At 39.9% G+C, this 21,246-nt stretch overlaps 1 protein-coding gene across 4 annotated transcripts in view; it reads right to left on the bottom strand.

Annotated features, from left to right (window-relative positions):
* The window catches only part of LOC134211024 (uncharacterized), a 53,937-nt gene that overhangs the window by 18,128 nt on the left and 14,563 nt on the right, over positions 1–21,246 (bottom strand). For all 4 annotated transcript variants that reach the window (XM_062687551.1, XM_062687550.1, XM_062687553.1 and 1 more), the window contains exons 2-3: positions 13,407–13,613; positions 12,156–12,397 (exon numbers count right to left, since the gene is read on the bottom strand). In XM_062687551.1, coding sequence (XP_062543535.1) covers positions 12,156–12,397; positions 13,407–13,456 — 292 coding nt within the window. In that variant the 5' untranslated portion in view covers positions 13,457–13,613. The remainder of the gene's footprint in view (positions 1–12,155; positions 12,398–13,406; positions 13,614–21,246) is intronic.

Below are 21,246 nucleotides of genomic sequence, written 5' to 3' on the forward strand. Positions count from 1 at the left end.
AGCTCATGGTTCATTCTTCGCCACCACACACCGTCTTCTTGCACACCGCCAAAGATGGTCCTAAGCACCCGTCTCTCGAATACTCCGAGTGCTTGCAAGTCCTCCTCGAGCATTGTCCATGTTTCATGTCCGTAGAGGACTACCGGTCTTATTAACGTCTTGTACATGACACATTTGGTGCGGTGGCGAATCTTTTTTGACCGCAGTTTCTTCTGGAGCCCGTAGTAGGCCCGACTTCCACAGATGATGCGCCTTCGTATTTCACGACTAACATTGTTATCAGCCTTTAGCAAGGATCCGAGGTAGACGAATTCCTCGACCACCTCGAAGGTATCCCCGTCTATCGTAACACTGCTTCCCAGGCGGGCCCTGTCGCGCTCGGTTCCGCCCACAAGCATGTACTTTGTCTTTGACGCATTCACCACCAGTCCAACTTTTGCTGCTTCACGTTTCAGGCGGGTGTACAGTTCTGCCACCATTGCAAATGTTCGGCCGACAATGTCCATGTCATCCGCGAAACAAATAAATTGACTGGATCTGTTGAGAATCGTATCCCGACTGTTACACCCGGCTCTCCGCATGACACCTTCTAGCGCAATGTTGAACAACAGGCACGAAAGTCCATCACCTTGTCTTAGTCCCCGGCGCGATTCATCCGAACTGGAGTGTTCGCCCGAATTCTTCACACAGTTTTGCACACCATCCACCGTTGCTTTGATCAGTCTGGTAAGCTTCCCAGAGAAGCTGTTGTCGTCCATAATTTTCCATAGCTCTACGCGTTCTATACTGTCGTATGCCGCCTTGAAATCAACGAACGAATGACGCGTTGGGACCTGGTATTCACGGCATTTTTGAAGGATTTGCCGTACAGTAAAGTACTGGTCCGGTCGAGCGGCCGTCAACGAAGCCGGCTTGATAACTTCCCACGAACTTATTCACTAATGGTGACAGACGACGGAAGATGATCTGGGATATCACTTTGTAGGCGGCATTAAGGATGGTGATCGCTCGAAAGTTCTCACACTCCAGCTTGTCGCCTTTCTTGTGGATGGGGCATATAACCCCTTCCTTCTACTCCTCCGGTAACTGTTCAGTTTCCCAGATTCTGACTATTAATTTGTGCAGGCAAGTGGCTAGCTTTTCCGGGCCCATCTTGATAAGCTCAGCTCCGATACCATCCTTACCAGCTGATTTATTGGTCTTTAGCTGTTGGATGGCATCCTTAACTTCCCTCAAGGTGGGGGCTGGTTGGCTTCCATCGTCAGCTGAACTGACATAGTCATCTCCTCCGCTGCCTTGACTTTCACTGCCTGTACTCTCAGCGCCATTCAAATGTTCCTCGTAGTGCTGCTTCCACCTTTCGATCACCACACGTTCGTCCGTCAAGATGCTCCCATCCTTATCCCGGCACATTTCGGCTCGCGGCACGAAGCCTTTGCGGGATGCGTTGAGCTTCTGGTAGAACTTGCGTGTTTCTTGAGAACGGCACAGCTGTTCTTTCTCCTTGCACTCCGCTTCTTCCAGGCGGCGTTTCTTCTCCTGAAAAAGGCCAGTCTGCTGTCTCCGCTTCCGTCTAGAACGTTCCACGTTCTGCCGGGTACCTTGCTGAAACGCGACCGCCCGCGCTGCGTCCTTCTCCTCCAGAATCTGTCTGCACTCTTCGTCGAACCAATCGTTACGTCGACTTCGTCCCACATACCCGACGTTGTTCTTCGCTGCGTCGTTAATGGCTGCTTTAACTGTATTCCAGCAGTCCTCAAGAGGGGCCCCATCGAGCTCACCCTCTTCCGGCAACGCTGCCTCGAGATGCTGCGCGTATGCAGTGGCGACATCAGGTTGCTTCAGTCGCTCTAGGTCGTACCGCGGCGGTCGTCGGTACCGAACATTGTTGATGACGGATAGTTTTGGGCGCTGTTTAACCATCACCAGATAGTTGTCAGAGTCGATTGCGAAAACAATATGCGTTGATTATTTGAGAGTAGTTTTTTTCAATTTCATTGAATTTTAAACCAAAAACCCAGTTTAAACAGCCTAGTGGTGACGATACTTTTCTCGATTCAATCGTTTGGTTTTGCCGTAGTGTGATGAAAATCATGAATAATTGCCTACATTACGGCTCTTGCAAACGCTGTATAGAGAATCAACCAACCAAGCTTATATGGATCAACACACCATTTCCTTCATAACTTTTGAACGCAATGACCGATCGTGATTATATTCAATAGTGATCAACTAGGGTTTGTCCCCCGTCGAAATATTTTAAAACACGTTTTCCTCACAACATTTTTTCTCGTCTTCTATTTCTTCTTATTGGCAGCCGCCTACATTGCCGCCTCGCATCTTAGGTTTAGAGGTTTCTAAGCCGAGTTACCATTTTTGCATTCGTATACCACGAGGCTAACACAATGATACATTTATATGCCCAGGGAAGTCCAAAAAAATTCCTAGACCTGATCAGGAATCGAACCCAACCACCAATTTCTCAAAGAATTCTTTCGCAAGTTCATCCAGAAGTTGCTTTAATTATACAATCAAAAATTTCTTCGAAAATTCCTCCAGAAAAGGAAATTCGAAATTCCTTCAAAGAGGGCATTCTAAGAGTTGCTTCATAATTTACTTCAGAAATTCTTTCGGAACTTCCTCCAGAATTTTATTCAGAAATTCCTTTAGGGTCTCCTTCGTAAAATACATTGGCGATTTCTCCAGATATTCTTTTCTCATTTATTTATTTATTTATTGTTGCTACATCAACAGACTAATTTGTCCCAATGATGGTGTGATAAAAAAAAAAATTTGGGCGAATATAAAACAAAACTAAAAGTAAAACATTTTACAAAAACATATCAGTCTTTACGTAGTCTACTGTGCTGAAAAGAACTGGCGGCGCAGCGTCTGTCGAGGAATGTTAAAGTCAAACAAAGCTGAGACACGATTGAAGTTTCTCTGCACTGAAACTAAGTGTGAAGTAATTTTTACTATGCTGCCGTTCTACGCATAATTGTCCCATGTTACATTTGATGAAAAAATCCAAACTCGAGTCAATTTGTCCCACCAATTTAAGAATCGTTTCGACCTTGAAATTTAACAAATATTTTTTGGATTATATGAGCGTAGTCAACACTTTTCCAGGACATAAAACGAATCCCTACTTATTTCAACGGTTTTCAGCCTCTATTATCATTAAACAACAACTTTATTTTTTCAGTGGGACAAATTGACTCCTTAGCCGTGTGGTAAAATGCGCGGCTACAAAGCAAGACCATGCTGAGGGTGGCTGGGTTCGATTCCCGGTGCCGGTCTAGATAATTTTCGGCTTGGAAATTGTCTCGACTTCCCTGGGCATAAATGTATCATCGTGCTAGTCTCATGATTTACGAATGCAGAAATGGTAACTTGACTTAGAAACCTCGCGGTTAATAACTGTGGAAGTGCTGAATGAACACTAAGCTGCGAGGCGGCAATGTCCCAGTGGGGGATGCAATGCCAACGAAGAAGAGAAGAGACAAATTGACTCGAGTTTAAGATTTTTCATCAAGGGTAACATGGGACAATTATGCGTGAAGGGCAGTATGGTCGTGTAGTAAAAATAACAATTTCTGCGTACTGTCAAAATAAATATTTGCCGGGGTATATTTTACCACATTTATAGTAAAAATAACAACACCAGCTCCCGTAAATCGATTCCTTATTTTTCATCAAAACGCATAATTTTGTTCTCTCTAGAATTATTGGAAATTAAAGTTTTGGAGTAATTTTTGTAATATAATAATACAAAAAAGCGCAAAATGACAATCGAGTTGTACAAATTGCTCTCCAAGGGTTTAGTTGACGATGCAGAGTTAATTGCTGGTATGTATGATAATTTATTGAATAAAATTTATCGCTGAACACTATTTCTTTCTTCAGGCTGTTATGATAACCCGGAGCTCCTGAAAATGGTCGATTATATTCCCAACCGGAATCGTCAATTTATTCTGTTTTATCGGTAAGAATATTTGTTGTAGGTGTTTATTGAATTCACACAAAGATATTTTCTCTGTCATCAGGAAATAGCCCCATAGGTGATCGGCCATTCATCCATCATGGCATCCGACAAGTTATCTCCCAAGAACAGCTTTACCCCAACCCTTACCCTCTTCAGTCAGTATGATTTTTAGATGACGCAACAACGAAGGAAAAGGGGAAGATTGTGACACACTTTTACATCACCAGCGCTAAGCAAGGTCGTCGATCACTCCGGGCTTGACTATTGCATAGCGAATGGCAATACTAGATACATCCTGGTTTTTGCAATGTATTACTGAAACACTTCAAAAAGTAAATAAAATATTTTGTACATTAAATAATCATGCTTTAGCATTATTTATTGCCGAATACTGCACGGGTAGATCAAACAACCCGAATTTTGAGTTGTTTTCGATCTGGCATCTCTTTCATTCCATCATCTGATGTCAAAAACAGAGAAAGAAAACCACCCAACGATAGCAGTTCGATGGAGGAAGCCAACGCTAGGTTAAAGGGGTTGAACTCAAATTTAGGTTGTTTAAACCTATTTGAACTTAACATTAGGTGGAAACAACTTAATATTTAGGTACTTTTTCACATGGGATCAAACGGAAACTACTCAAATCCGAGTTGGGCCATCCAACTCAAAATTGGCTTCCCCCACTAACGGTCCAAATTAAGTGAAATGAACTTAATTTTGAGTTGTTTGAACTTCATTTTGGGTTGTCTGATCTAACCGTGTGTACCACAAAAATTTCCGTCAAGAAAAATGCTACATGATGCAGTTGAATTTACTACACAATTATTGTTATTTTGAATGTAACAAATGGTTAATTTTTTAACTATATAATTCGGTTTAGATAACCATGTTTCTTAGTAATTTTGACATTCGTTTGTGTATTATGCATCCATGGTAAAAAACAATACACACTTCGTTTGAAATAAATGCGGTATGTAGTCGGCACAAATCAATTGGTGTTGTACATTTAAATTAAATTATCAATATGGTATTTTTTACCACAATGCTGTTTACAGTGTGCAACCCGCTGATAGCACCATGCATGCTGTAGTTAGTTCGGCTGAAAGGCATTCTTAGCATTGCGCTGATTCGTAGTGCTCTGGGACGGACGTTGATGCTAATTTGATTCAAGATAGAGCTACAGTCGAATCGGCCTTACAAGATGTCAGCAATTAGAAGAGCTCGAGTTGTCTCCCTACGGTGTCGAAGCGGTTCCAAATTTATCAACTGACATCGCGATTCATAGCTCGGAAGGCGTTGTGGATCCCTCCATGGAAGTTTACGTGGTGCGAAACGTAAAAACCGGCGTTGCACCGATTCGATTCTGTCGGAACCGTTGTTATAGTTCGGGTTCCAAACTGCGGAGCCGTATTCCAATATAGAACGTACCAGCGAGGAGTACAAGGACTTCAGACAATAAATATCGGAAAAGTCCTTTGTAGTGCGAAGGATAAATCCTAACGCTCTGGAAGCCTTGTCCACGACATATGAGATGTGCAGCTTGTACGTGAGTTGGGAGTCGAGGATAACCCCCAAATCTTTCACCTGAGTCCTCCGTTCGATCGTGGAGTCAAGTAGCTTATAATCGAAATTAATTGGTTCTTTTTTTCGGGAGAACGTAATCACAGAGCATTTTATCGGGTTGACCACCATTTGGCTGATGGAACACCAGCCAGAAAATAATAGTAGTTGATTCTGCAAGAAACGACAATCGTTTATCGAGTTGATCCGGAGGAACATCTTCAAATCGTCAGCATATGAAAGCCTTGGACATTTAATTATGAAGTTCACGTCATTGAAGTATAATAAGGAAATCAGCGGTCCTAGGTGGCTTCCTTGTGGTATTCCCGATGAAGCCGGGAAATTGTCAGATGTGCATTCGCCGACGGAGACTGACAGCCGGCGTCCAGTCATGTATGTACGGAGCCATTCTAAGAAAGAACCACATAATCCAAGCCTTTGGAGTTTTGCTATAGCGGTAGAGTGGTTCAGCTTGTCGAAGGCGGCGGATAAGTCGGTATATATTACGTCCGTTTGCGCCCTGTCATTCATGCATTCCGTAATATATGAAGTGAGGCACAACAAGTTAGAAGTTGTGGAGCGGCCGATCGTAAACCCATGTTGGTCTTCGGACAAATAATGTTTGCAGTGAGAAAGCAGAGGTTCCATGATTACAAGTTCGAACAGCTTAGAAATGGAGCTCAGAGACGTTATTCCTCTATAGTTATCCACGTCTCGTCCATTTCCCTTTTTGTGAACAGGAAACATGTTAGCAGTCTTTCAGCATGAAGGAAAGTGACCATTGGAGATAGATAGCCTAAACAGAGCAAACAGAGGTGTTAGCAAACTAGAAATGTGTTTCTTCAGGAATGCAGAGGGGACACCATCGGGCCCGGGGTTAAATGAAAGCTTGAGTCGTGAAGCTGCAGTCGAGATCATTTCGGCGTAGATGTCGATATTGCTCAGTGCTTGGCCGAACAGTGGGACGTTATTCGCTGCGAGAGTAACTTCAGCGTCGGACAGCTGCTCATCGATGAAAACGTCCGAGAACTTCAACGAAAAAAGACGACAAATGTCCTTAGGAGTTGAAGCGGTCTCACCGTGTAACGTCATTGTCGAAGGAAGACCAGATTCTTTCCGTTGTTTGTTCACAAAATTCCAAAAAGTCTTCGGATGGGTTTTAAGCTTCGATTGCACGTTTCTTAGGTATTGCGAGTAGCATAAACGACTGAGTCGCTTATAATCGTAGTTCAATCTCACATAGTAGGATTTAAGTAGAAGTGTACGATGTTTCGTGTATTTCCTAAGAGCAGCTCTTTTGGTGGATTTCAGTTTTCTAAGCTCCTTTGTTTGCCAGGAGGGATGAGAATCTCTATTGTTGATCTTTTTAGGAACGTGCCTTTCGATTACGTAGGCCAAGACGTGCGAAAAAGTAAGAGCAGCATTCTCGATGTCGTTGGAGAATATCGAACTCCAGTCCATACTTCCCAACACTTCAACGATACTTTCGTGGTCAGCTTTCTGGTAGTCGTACGCTACGGGAACAGGAAAATCGTAGAAGTCGTTTTCCAAGTTCTCCGGAAAAGAGACAACTAAAGGTGGATGATGCGGGACGATTTTGACCAAAGGAGCAAGCGTCATGTAGATGCATGGAGCGACGTCTCTGGCACTCACAAAACATAGGTCCAAACTGCGTAGATTTTCGTTTACGACGTGATTAACTTGAACTAGCGTCGCCGCGCTGTAGCTGTCGATTAACTTCAATGCCCCGGAATGGAATGTGGAATGTTCGCCGTCGGGATAATGAAACCCATTGTGAGATGGTTTCCATGAGACACCGGGTAAATTGAAATCTCCTAGAACAATAACTTCGTCGCTTGAGGCCATGTTTTCCACTATAGATGAAACGGAGAGGCAATGAGTATCGATGTAAACCAGATCTCTAGTTCTGTCAGGAGGAATGTAAACAGCGCAAATATGAAGGAGGCGATCTTGCAGGACGATGGTCACCCAGATCTGCTCCAAGCGTTCCCATTCAGAATTTTCGATGACTCTAGTCTTCAAACCACATCTTACTGCGATTAAAACACCACCACCGGAAGACTTTCTGCTGTTTCGTGAACTACGATCGCAGCGGTGTACCTCGTAACCGGAATCGAATACTTGATTAGAGAGTGTGCGACTATCGAGCCAGGTTTCCGTTAACACGATCACGTCATAACATTGGGCCGAAGTGGCCAGGTGGTAATCCAGGACATTGGAATTTATGCCGCCTGCATTTTGGTAATAAATTTGAAGGTTATCTTTACGGAAGTCTGTCGAGGGAGAGCCTACATTGTGCCTACGGTGAGTGTTTTGAGATTGAGGTGGTCGTGCTGCTGCGCCAGACGATTGGGCTAATCCACTGGGAATAGGAACACTGTTAGGTGAAGCAATTGTTGAAGGCTGTCCATACTTGCCAAACATTGGAGTCCGGAAGACCCTGTCTCTCAACTCGTACGCAGGACCGGGACGACTGCAGGCCGCTGGCGGGAATGGCTCGACTGCGACGAGAGGGACAGGGGCTTCCTCAGGGCTGATGGCAGAAGTGCGTCCCGTTGAAGAAATGGGTGAAAAAACACGTCGTTGTCGTAGTTGTGCATCAACGCAGTGTGTTTGGGCGGGTCCACTGTAATTCAGAATTCTTTCAGGCGAGGCCACAGTTCGTAATCGATCATACTTGCCAAACAATGGAGTCCGGAAGACCCCGTCTTCCAACTCAAACGCAGGACTGGGACGGCTGTAGGTTGGAGGTGGCAATGGCTCGACTGCGATGAGTGGAATAGGGGCTTCCTCAAAACTGGTGGTAATAGTGCGTCCCGGTGGCATCGGGGACTCGACTACGATTTTGAAGGAATGGCGATGACGACGGATTGCAGGAAAATCACTGGAAACGTCGGAGGAATCAGGGTACGAAGAGTTCGATGATGAAAGATACTTGCCTTCGATAGGAGGTCGGAAGGTCCCGTCTCCCAACTCGATCGTAGGGCCGGGACGACGACTTTTCAAAATGCTTTTAAAAGTTCTTCGTAAGAACCTTCAGAAAACCATTTGACAATTCCTTTGTAGATTCTTTTATGAATTCCTTTAGATCTTTCCTCGGAAATGTTTTAAGGAATGCCTTTAGAAAATCGTTGGGAAATACAGTTGATGCAAAAGTATAAAACTGCTAATGTCGCTCCAGTTCGTGTGACCAACATCTAGTGTACTCAAAAATAGCAGCCAAAAAACCGGTACTATAAGTTCCGAGAATTTTCCAAACAATTTCTTGTTCAAAATGTGGAACAATTTCTCGTAAAAAATCTGAAAAGTTTCTCACGTAAATTATGAATAATTTTTCGCTGAAATTCCAAAGAAATTTCCTTGGGAATTACGAAGAGCTTCAAAGTAGTTCCTATCTAAAATTCAAAAATAATTTCCAATAAAACTTTCTGGAAAAGATGCTCCCGTTGATGTCTTGAAATTATCCCTAAAATGAAAAAAAAATCTTCGCGAACGTCGCCCGCCAGCAGATGGTACAGGTCGGACTCGATTATCCGGGGACTCGATTATCCGGTGTTCGATTATCCGGAATTTTAGACTCGATCATCCGGAATATTTTTTTCTTCAATTTTTTTTTTATTAAAATTTTTATTTTCAATAAGATAATATCAAGCATAATTTTTCATAACGACGTATGTAACAATTATGAGGATTCGAGAAATCCTTTGCAGAAAGTTGGCAAAACTTTTTCTAAAACTGTTTTAAAACTAAATCTTTTTTCAATACTTTTTTTCCGCTGGCATGCGTCATTACATGACACGTAATAAGCGTGCTTCACATCAAATCTCAGTTCATTCAAATTCACTGTGAAAAACGATAAAATTATACATACACCGGTATGCTGCACGCACGTCGGTGTACATTGGTCGGTTTTCCATAGTGCACGATTGACGCAACTGCAGTTTTGTTTTGTTTTGCTTTTTTGGTACATAGGTCGCTCTTAGTTCCCATATGTTAAAGCGACGTATGTAACAATGAGACTTCAAAAATTGATTTTTGACATACGTCGATTCGTAAAAAGATTGAATTAAAGAATTTTAGGATCTGAAATCAGTAAAATCGATGCGTATTATATAAAGCCGCGTGTAATTGTCACGTTGTATTAAAAACCTCGTTTTGTTTACTTTTGTTACATACGTCGTTATGAAAAATTTTGCAATGTGACGTATCTATGCTGTGGGAGGGGGTTAAAAAAGTTTTGTATATTGAAATTTGACTATATGCTTGTATATCAAATTCATAAATTCAAATGATTATATTACTGTTATATTCATACAAAATAGGATTACACTTAACTTATTTCACAGTATTCGGTAAATTTTACCGAAATCTCACCAGCAGATCTGTTTGGTAATTATTTTACAAATTTTTTGTATTTTTTTCCATTGTTCAACTGTCAAAATAACCGAAAATCAGTAAAATTATTTTACCGAACAGTTCTGCTGTTGAGATTTCTGTAAAATTTTACCGAATTCGGCGATTTATTTTAGGTGTGTATGAAGAAATATGAACGATGGACATAAAGCATAAAGCTTTTTTTTATCATAACAAGACAAAACAAATTGCTCGTCACCTGATACAAATGCGAGAAAAGGGACAGAGAAATATTTCCCCCACCGACGTTGTGATAAAACGCTTCGTTCTAGTACAATTGCCATTGAGGATCATGTGCAAAACAAGTCAAAATGCTCCATCAGCACCAATAATGTCCTTTCAATTGGAGTTTTTCTAAAGGAATTTATTTTGCAGAATATCACCCTTTAAGGAATAATCCATTAATTACGTAACGCAAAAATCGTGAATTTCCACGAGAAAATCTTCAGCAACAAACGGAAACACGTTACCAAGAAGAGATTGCAAGGACCTGTAAATGGTTATTTGATGCGCGGATCATTGCCTAATATTTGATTCAAAAGACCCCTTTTTGTCTCCCTCGGACACAAAGTGTACCGAAAGGCTATTGGTCGGCGAATTGGGGCCCATTTTTGGCACTTATCCTTATCAAATTTTCTTACGACTGGTTGCATTTAATGGGAAATCTTATCAAGGTCCCCCCTAACACACGTGACCCAAAAAATGCGACGCGATTCTAACGCTTGGCAAATGCGATTCTGTCGTCGTTGGAGGGGAAGAGTAACTGGAACATTGTCTACAGCGACCCAACGATAAAATCGCGGCGACTAGTTTTCACCTTTCATAGCTTTTTGTTGAAAATTGACTAGATACAACTTTGGGTTCAGAAATAATAGCCAAAATACTATTTTTGTACAGAAAGTGCGTAAATAGTCTAGTTATTTTTAATCTATTCTTAACCATCAAGTTCGATTCGAATGGGAATCCTGTCTCATCATTTCATATTGAAAATTGGCTGGATCATACTATAGACTCAAAAGTTATGGCAAAAATACTAATTTCCATTATATACCAGAAAGTCACCGATACCGTTAGGTGGATTAATCAGGGTTTTTCCAAAATAATTTCTGACTACATCACTGCAAATACAATAAAACATAACTTTTTCGTCATTTAATTGCAGATTTGATTTTTTTCTAGTGATTCGATTATCTGGAGGATTCGATTATGCGGAATGAAAAAAAAATCGATACTCCGGATAATCGAGTCCGACCTGTAATACTGAAAATATAAAGGTAGCTCTTAAGTGGCCCCACATCAAGTCTGCAGAATATTTGACTGCTTCATTTCTTCTCAAAAGTAATGAAGTAGAATAACATGCACTACTACAAAACTGCAAAGTAATGGACGCAGTGCACTACACTGAAAACCAAAACTACCCAAAAGTGGGTTGTTTGCACTGAAAATCGTAGTTGGGGCAAATAACCCAAATTTAAGTAAAATGATTTATCTAGCACTAGGTAGTTTGCTTTCAATCCTATGTAAACAATTTAGCCAAAGCTGAGTTTAATTTGTCCAAAGCGGACCTTGATCAACTCAAAATTGAGAATATTGAATTTAATCAAATTTGGGTTACTGGGCTAAGCAACCCCGGTGAGGTGTTTGCATCTTGCTCTAGTTTTGACGATATACTGCGATATTCTCATCAGTGTATATATTGAACTCAAAGTTTGGGTTGATTTATCTGTCCGTTTACATAGTGGTTCACACCGAACAAAAAATAGAAGCATTTGAAAGTTTATTTCCCTTCCATACGTTTTTCATCACTATCTCTCATACACTAATCTTTTCGCAGATGCCATCATATCAGAACATCGCGAGTGACATCTGCACTTCTTTTCTAAATTTTTTTATGCCAATCTAAAAAGATCCGGTCGAAGTCGTTGGCAAATTTGCAAAAGAGTTAAGCTCACTTCAACGGGACACATTAACAGACTCCGTTATTGAAAGCAGGCAACTGCATAGAAAGCAACCACATCTAAGATACGCAAGGTATATTTCTCCCAAGAGATCAAAGATGAGCTGCTTAAAATAATTCAGATTATCTTTTCTTCCTACAGCCACAAGTAATCTTAACCTGAAACCGTAATAACTGTCTTTCTAAATGATATGCCTATTTCGAAACCACGAAACTCACCTTTACTGTCGCTGCTATTGAAGGTTGCATTATGAGGGCTGATGTTGGCTGTGTGCTGAAGGAGATGACGGTGATTGATGCCGCTAGAACTGAAACTGCTGTTGCTGCTGTTACCACTGGCGGAGGCTGGTGGTACCGGTGCTGGTAAAATGGCACCACCAGCGCCGGACGGGATTGTTGTGCTGCATGATTTCCATTGTTTGAAAATTTCCACCACTTCATCATCCAATCGTTCCGTGTCGCTGCAGATGTTGCGAAATCGAGATGGTACAGAGAAAAAAAAATCGTACTTAGACAATATTAAAACAATGACGTTACACGGTATACTGTAGTTCGTTTAGCGGGCTGGCATAATTGAAGCCGTTTGTGGAAGGCATAAATGAGCCATGTAGATGACCGGTAAACTAAGCTCGATTCTCCCTGTGTATCCATCGGCTCGGCTGGACTGGAAGGCACTGCAGCGAAGATAGTAGTGCTGTCCAATGAGAGCTTGAAGTAGCTCGAAGTTTCTCCCTGTCCTGCTCATGCCCATTTGTTTACAAAAAAGAACGAGCAGGACGGGAACAACTTCGAGCTACTTCGAGCTGCTCATTGGACAGCACTAGTGTACATAGGAATTAATGCCATAAGCGCAGTGCTTGCCGAGGATAGCAAAAATCGATCGCCTGAAAAGGAGATTAGCGAGCATTCAAATGCAAATAAGCCGAAAGTGTTGAAAATTACCAGCACCACCTCTTCGACCGTTCAAGGTAGAACAGAGAATGGATATTGACGAAATATTACACTCGTGTGAAACGTAGCGTTTTGTGAACATGTTTAAAAATGTTTATTCAAACATTTTTCTACAAAAATAAATACCAACGCATAGAAGTTTTTCTTTTTCAATATCTTAAACTTTTTTTGGGAAAACAACAAAAGTTTCCTGATTTCTCTTATTCGGAAAGCATCATAGGAATGTGTTGAAAACCATACAGATACACAATCATTGATGCAGTAAAAATATGGAGCAACGATAACTTATCTACTTCAAAGGGAAAAGAACGGAATTCAATTAAACAAGCGTAGGTGTGATAATATTGCTGTAATTAAATTCAGAGCTAGTGCCTATAGGATGTTTTGAACCCCTGACAGAAATAACTGTTTCTAAAAGAAACCCAAAGAAAACCCATAAGAGAACTTGGCATCAACATCAACTTCAAACTGCTCTGAAGGATACATATGTCAACAAAATAAAAACCGATTGAAACTTACCAAATGAATGAATCATCTCCGAGCACCTCCTCGACGTCAATGATATCCATTTGCTAGGCCGATGTTGCCAGTCAGCACGGCGGGGATCCGCACTCGAATTCGGCAAAACACACAATTGGCTGCTTTACTTCGCAGATTCACTACACCGTGCTATCGCACCTACATCAAGCCCGATTTTTCCTTCACTTTTCGCTGTGCAATTTCTTCCTGTTGAATGGGTTCAATAAAACAAACACGAACATTACCTTCAATCAATCAACCCATCAATCATGAATCACTCGATTGAATCAACACGAGATAGATGTTCCACAATCACATCAATGCTGCGTTAGTTCGGGCTTGCTGTTGCTGCTGTTTCTGCCAATCCTGTTTGCGTGATTCTTAGTAGAATCATTAGATAATGATCGCATAGATATCTCGGGTACTTATTCAAAAAGGACGTATGTGATTTTGTAAACAAAGATTCAAACGTCGATTTGTCCAATCTGATAGCACTCCCACGCAAAACATCACCACAGACAGGTAGGGGAAGCCTTCGGCTACCTCTTGGTGGTTTTGGTTTGCGTGGGAGTGCCATCAGATTGGACAAATCGACGTTTGAATCTTTGTTTACAAAATCACATACGTCCTTTTGAATAAGTACCCGAGATATCTGTTTTCGCCAATTATGTACTGCTTTCGCGTCGGACACTGGTCTCCCATTACAACAATAATGGGGCCCTACTAGAAAAATGTCCCCATTTGTTAAACAAATCTGGGCTTTGTGGCCGTGCGGTTAGCGACATCAATCGTCTAGCTAGACGCATGGGCTATGAAGCGTGGGTTCGATTCCCGCCCCGGTAAGAAAAAAAAACTTTACGTGATCGAAAAATTCTCCACCGGTCCACTGGGTGTTATGTGTCCTGTCCGTTGTCTAGGTGTTTTATGTTCATTCATTAATGTTCAATGTTCTTTGATGATGCAATCACTCGCCCACTGCAAGCCGAGAACACCTCTGCAGTCTGCACTGCACTCGCCAGTTGTTCCTACTGACCTTTATTGGAATCTTGGGCAGGTATGAGGCAGAAATGGTAGCCATATACCCACCAAGCCCGTTACGTGCTAAGACAAGACAAGACAAGAGAAAAACAACAATATGAAAAAGGAAGTGGCCCTACTAGAAAAAGTGTTAATCAAATCAATTGAGGGGGTTAGATGCAGAGGGGTGTAAGTGACATTTTGGTCAAAATTGAGTTGACTACAGCAAAAAATGCTTTGATTCTCAAGCTTTGCGGCAATATGTTGGTATAGTTTGTACGATGTTCATACGTTCATACGAACGATTCATTTTTTGAATTTTCATATAATTTGTATGAAGCGAAATTTTTTTTCTCAAAACTAACTTTTTATTACTTACACCCCTTTGCGTTTGACTACTCACTAGTAATAAATATGCGTATGAACTGCACTGAAGTTGTTTTTACGCGGGGCACGTTATGACAACGGCTTAAAACATCTGTATATGTACATCTCATGAACCGCGTAAACAACGGGCTAATCGAAAACCAATTTATTGCGATTTTTTGCAATTTTCTTGACTTTTTATTAACAAAACTTCCAACAAAAAATCCACGTAAAAACGAATTAATCCCAAAAGCCGCCTAAAAAGTTACCCCAAGACAAAGTTTTCAATTTAATTACGGGGATTTTAAACGATTTTACAACGCGCATTTTCGCCTATACTATGCAGAACAAAATCGGTCGGGTAAACTTGTAAAAATATAAAACTTATTTACTTATAATAAATTGTTGACATACAATCTCAGATCTGTATATTGATAGCTTTCATGTCTGGTTTTATTTGAAAAACCCAGATTAATCCACCTAGCGTTGTTGGTGCCTTTCTCGCATTTAGTTGAGACACCAACCTTATATGGGGTTTATGATCCGATGTACCATTTTCTTCATAATTTTTAAAGGCAATGACCGATTGTTATAAAATTCAATAGTGATCAACAAGGCTTTGTCCTCTGTCGAATGAAATTTGTTGCGAGAAAATCGGTTAAAGATTACTATACGAAAAGTTGTCTAATGTTTTTTTATAGCTTTTGTGCACACACATACACACACACATACACACATACATACACACGGACAGACAGACATGTGCTCAGCTCGTCCAGCTGAGTTGATTGGTATATAATACTATGGGTCTCAGAGGCTTCTATAAAAAGTTCGTTTTCGGAGTGAAATGATAGCCTTTCGGTACAACTTTGTTGTACGAGAAAGGCAAAAAGTGCCTCATGCTATGCTTTGCTTAAATGCGAAAAAAAATAACAAGAACACACTATTCTTATTCTTCAATCGATAAATTCGACGCGTTTGTTTCATTTGATTCAAATCAACTAATTACCTTTATAGATAAGCAAAACATTTGGATCCAATGTTTCAACAAAGCATTTCGATTAGCACTGCAGTGCAACATTGCGGATACGCCTGATGTTGGCATCTTAGTGTGGTGATTGATTTTGCTTTCTTACGCAATGAGCTTTATTTTGATCTAACAGTGAGAAATATGAAACGATAAGCGAGAAGGCTCACTTCTAAAGTTTTATTTCCAAATTTCCATAAGTTACATAAGTCACTGAGAAAAATGTGTAATGTTCCTCACTACTTGGGGGTCGGTACACATATTACGTAAGCATTTTTTCTTAACCAACCCCCCCCCCCTCCACTCATGTGAGATTTTTTTCACACAAATGATTTTTTATTTATATGGTGCGTAATGCGTAAGAAAATGACGGACCCCCTCCCTCCATAAGTGCTTACGTAATATGTGTACGGCCCCTTGCTTTCACTTTTCATCCACAGTATGGCGGGAAATTCGTCAGCTTTATACAAATGTAAGTAAGTGAGTAAGAAAAACAGCTTTTATTACTGCAGTTTTCCCTTGCTTTGGACTAAACTTCTATCAGTTAGAGGAGATATCGACATTGTCATAAGGGCGAAAGTCGCAAACGTAAACAATGACTTTTTCGCAGATTTCACACGATATGTTCTACTTCTATTTCATATCAGTTTCCGATTGTAGTTGGCTGGCAGCAGCCAACGAAACAAACAACGGCAGCATTTGCGAAAAAAAGTCATTGTTTACGTTTGCCTTTCGCCGTTATGAAACAACAATCTATATAATAAAAATGAAATGGTATATGCTATTTGTTTGAAGGCAAATGATGGCTAGATTATATAGCCTTTTTGCAATTGCAGTTTTCAAAACATGTATAATACATTTACATGCTTAAGGAAGATCCATTAATTACGTAACGCTAAAATCAACCATTTTCAACCCCCCTCCCCCCTATGTCATACTTTTTGTATGAAACATCTGAAAATTTTGTATGGATCGTCACACTTCGCTCAACCCCCCTTCCCCACCAAGCGTTATGTAATTTATGGATGCTCCCTTAAGTATAAAAAAAATTATTTGGTTCTGACATTATGATACATTCCAATAAGACCAAACATAGGATGACACCCCATATGTTACATAAATGCTTTTTATTTTACTACGATATTGCGATAGAAGGAGGAAAGTATTTTATGGCAAGGATTTGCGGTGAGTAGGGGAGAACGGTCCAAAATGCACCCCTTAAGCTTTTTCGATGTTTTCGCCCATATAAACAAAAATAACGAACCATTTCAACGTATAGGTGCAAAATTTACAAACCCAGCTACATTTCACAATGATCTCCTATTCAAAACAATAAGGTTTTCATGACTTTCTAACCCGCATAATTACAAACTGTACATGGATATTTTCCCGTGCGGTCGACAACAGTATCCTTTACTGTTGACAACTGTAAATGAACAATCTCATATAAAGTTTTAACAGTTTGTGGTACGGTTATTTGACAAATAACAATATGTTGAATGGGTTGTTATGTTATGTCACCATAAAAAATCGTCTGTTTTCGCGTGCAAAATTTTCGCTCAACAGTATGATAAAATGTTGACATATAATGCAGGAAATAAAGAACATTTTAGAGACAACATGTAATATGTTGACATTTAGTGATGATGTCGAGCAGTTATGGTTGAATCGAACGAAAAGTATTTGATAACCGCAACGTAAACTGTGAAGCTATATCTTACATCGTAATAATGATTCTGACCATATAACATGTTGTTTTTTATTATGCGGGAACGCATTTAAAAAATGTTTTAAAAATAGACCTGGGGCAAAACGCCCGAATGGTGGTCTAAAATGACTCAATTGCATGTAAAATGATGGACGCATGGTTGTTTGTTTTTTCTTAATGGATTGACCTACAATCTTACGGATGTGGTGGAAGAATAGCAAATCGTTAAACTTGAGTGAATATGAAGGGATTCTGCTTAATTTTTCCAATGGAGCTCAATAATGGATAACTAATTATGAATTGTAATGGTAATATTCGTTCATAAATGTACTACAACAGATTATATGAGTGATTTTATGAGTGTGGCCATTTTGCCCCAGGGGTGCATTTTGGACCATTCTCCCCTACAAATAAAACGACGCGTGGCGCATCACATTAAAGCATCCCTTCAGCCTAACCTATTTAAAAATTGTTTCCCCGATCTAAAATGGTTTCCCTCTCCAGTGACTTCACAGAAAATTGCAGGTAAAGGTTATTATTATTATTATCTTTACTTGTGAGGTTTTCGGTCCTGGGCCGGTTCACCTCGTACAGGTAAAGGTCGTTTGACCCGTCAAGCTTACATTGTGGATAAATAAATTGAAAAGCATAAAAAAACAGAGAAAAAGAATAAAGTAGACATTTTTTTGGGTGGTTGGAATTCCGAACGCGATTGAACGGAATAAGCAACAAAGACTGTAGTTTGTATTTACTATTGGAACACATATTTTATTTAAACATTGTGCACATTGTATAAGTGTTTAGTGTAATTACAGCTTCAAAATACCAAACGAATATTTTATACATACACCCAGGTTTTTTTTTACACGGTTGAAATTCATCAATTTCCCGGTTAACCTAAACTTTCACAGCTTTTTAAATACCCCCTGAATTTTCTTTGATTTTTTGTGAATTTTTTCGTGGGGTTAACTCATTGTTTCATTGACGCTTAAGGTCTTAAACGAGTAAAACCAAACCGTGTAAAAAAAAACCTGGGTGTATTGCATTACCTTAGATGAACAGAAATTGATTAAAATTGTGTAAATGATGGAAATGAAAATTGAGTCTAGATTCAAAACCATGCATAGTTCAAACTGTGAACTCTGCAAACAAATCAATGCGGTAGATATATAAATTACTGGTTATCAAACCATGACACAGTTGTTATAATTAGATGAAAAATCCAAAATAATCCACCTAGCGGTGACGGTGTCTTCCTCGTATATTATAAAATGTAACGAGGAAAGCATATAAGAGAGGTCAAAATTGCAGTTTAGAGAGATGCATTTAGTTATTTCCATCAATTCACATTTATTTGCATTCATTTGAATTCATTACAGTTGTAGAAAAACATTTTTTTTTCGATTTTGACATTTTTGCCTTTCTCGTACACCAATGTGTAACGAAAAGGCTATATATATATTCGCTTACAATACGATTTTGTGATAGAAGGTCCGGAGACCCATAGTGTTATATATCAATCGACTCAGCTCGACGAATTGAGACGATGTCGGACTGTGTGTATGTGTGTGCGTGTGTGTATGTATGTGCGCAAAATAAAACTCACTCATCTTTTAGGTACTTATCTTGATCCGATTTGTATGCAATACGTTGCATTCGACGAGGAATCCTGTACCATTGTTTCCTATTGAAAATTGGCCAGATCGGACTATGGGATCAAAAGTTATGGCCAAAATACGATTTATATACAAAAAAACACGCTAAGAAATTCTCACTATTTTTTTTTAGTATATCTAATGTACGAGAAAGGCACAAACACTACAAGGTGGATCAATCAGGGTTTTTTTTTTAAAGGAGAGACCCTTGGGAAAAATAGGGCAAAAAATAATGTTTTTTTAATAACTCCGGGACGCAATGAACGATTGGGCCAATTTTCAGGCAGGATTCCGCGTCGAATTCAACCTGTTGCAAGCAAATGAGATAAACTTATGAAAACGGAAATTAATTCATAATAACTCGTTCGTACATTTATTGTTGGGTATCCTCAGTAATAGGGTAGAAGGATATCCGATACGATTTGTGATCAATAAGATCTGCTCCACGAAAACTTGTGCAAGAAAATGGGTAATTTTTCATTGGCGCTTGGTGCGATTTGGCAAACCCCTAACCAAATATAACACGCATCTCTCCCACTGCGCTTCATTGTGGAACCAGTTTATTTACATTCTAGTTTGCATTTTTTATCATCGAAATTATCTCAAAATGTATTATCCACTTTCCATTGGCTATAGTTTTGCTATGTTCCGTTATTCTTCTAATCGCTCGACTGGAAACGAGACATCAGAGATATCAAAATGATTGGTCTTGGCGAACCGGTATGGTATCGCATATATCTCTTTCCTTCCCGTTATTACTCTCACGGAAGCCTTCAATGTTGGTTACGAAACGAGCAGTATTAGTGGAATATAAATGTCATTCCCGTGGTGGTTCAATGCGATTATTAGATGTTGAAGTGATAGCTGAGTTTGATTAAATTTTCTAAAAGAAACGACCAATTACTACACAAAGGTTTTCTAAGAAATTAGGGCATGCTTGTATTTTTCCCTGAAAATCTTGTTTTAGTCAGCTCAGTAGAGCTGTGAGTCGCTGCAATATCAAGCTGGAAAGTTAGTTATGGACCGCCGTGCTTGATTACGCTTATCTCTAGCATTTTGATATCAACTTACTCGAAATTAAAAAAAGAACCCTCATAATCATCATTACTTCGTCACCAAGGTTTCGACTAATTTTGACACCCAGTTCTAGATGCATTCATTCATCAACTTACTTGTGCATTTAATGTGCATCCCAACAAAATTTAATAGAAAAACAAAAAAAAAATAGAGCTTGCCGCGTCTTCTGCTAGGCAGTTGCTAGGCAGAACTAAGTTCACATATCTTTATGGCATTCAATATTGCAATTCTGCACGGCTTTGGTATGATTTACATTTGTTGAATTGCGTTGTTGAATTCTATTTGGCACGTACAATTGTTGTGAAAAACGGAATTAAACTCACAATAGTTTGTATAGTTTGTCACAGAAAATCTGAATACAGCGCGCTGCAGCGTAAGAAAATCTAATGCATACATAGACAATGGTGGAAGGGAGCGAAAAAAGTTATTGATGCTATTTCGTCTGTCATATTTCCTTCTTTCCGCTTCTTTCGGCTAAAGAAATTATCACAAACAATCAGACATAACACTATAAACACTTATCGATAAACAATAACAAACATCTGTGTATATCGTATTATTAATTCATTTATAAAATATTGTTCCCAAGTTTATTTTTTATAATCGCAGATATCTAAAATTTACAGCTAATTAATATCGCAAAAGTTCCAATTACACTTCCGATAGAGATGCCACATCTATCTCGAAGCGGTGACAGAGAAATCGTTTCGTGCTGCACAGTTTCACCAAAAACACGCCAACGAAATCTAGTCTCTATGGGTTTCAGACCTGCCACAAATGCGATCGTAAACCATCAAGAAACATGTTAACGTTGATGACTGTCTACGAACTTCCACAACTTCTCACGAACGAGTTTCATCACATTCATTCATCTCAGCAGATTGGCTTTGCACTGGCACTCCAATGCACGTGGCGCAACGCACTGTGGGACCATTTCAGAAAAAAATACTCACTTTTTGTGCAGCACAGCACGGGCGTAATGTTATAACG

This window comes from Armigeres subalbatus, chromosome 2, assembly GCF_024139115.2.
Source record: "Armigeres subalbatus isolate Guangzhou_Male chromosome 2, GZ_Asu_2, whole genome shotgun sequence".
Taxonomy (NCBI): domain Eukaryota; kingdom Metazoa; phylum Arthropoda; class Insecta; order Diptera; family Culicidae; genus Armigeres; species Armigeres subalbatus.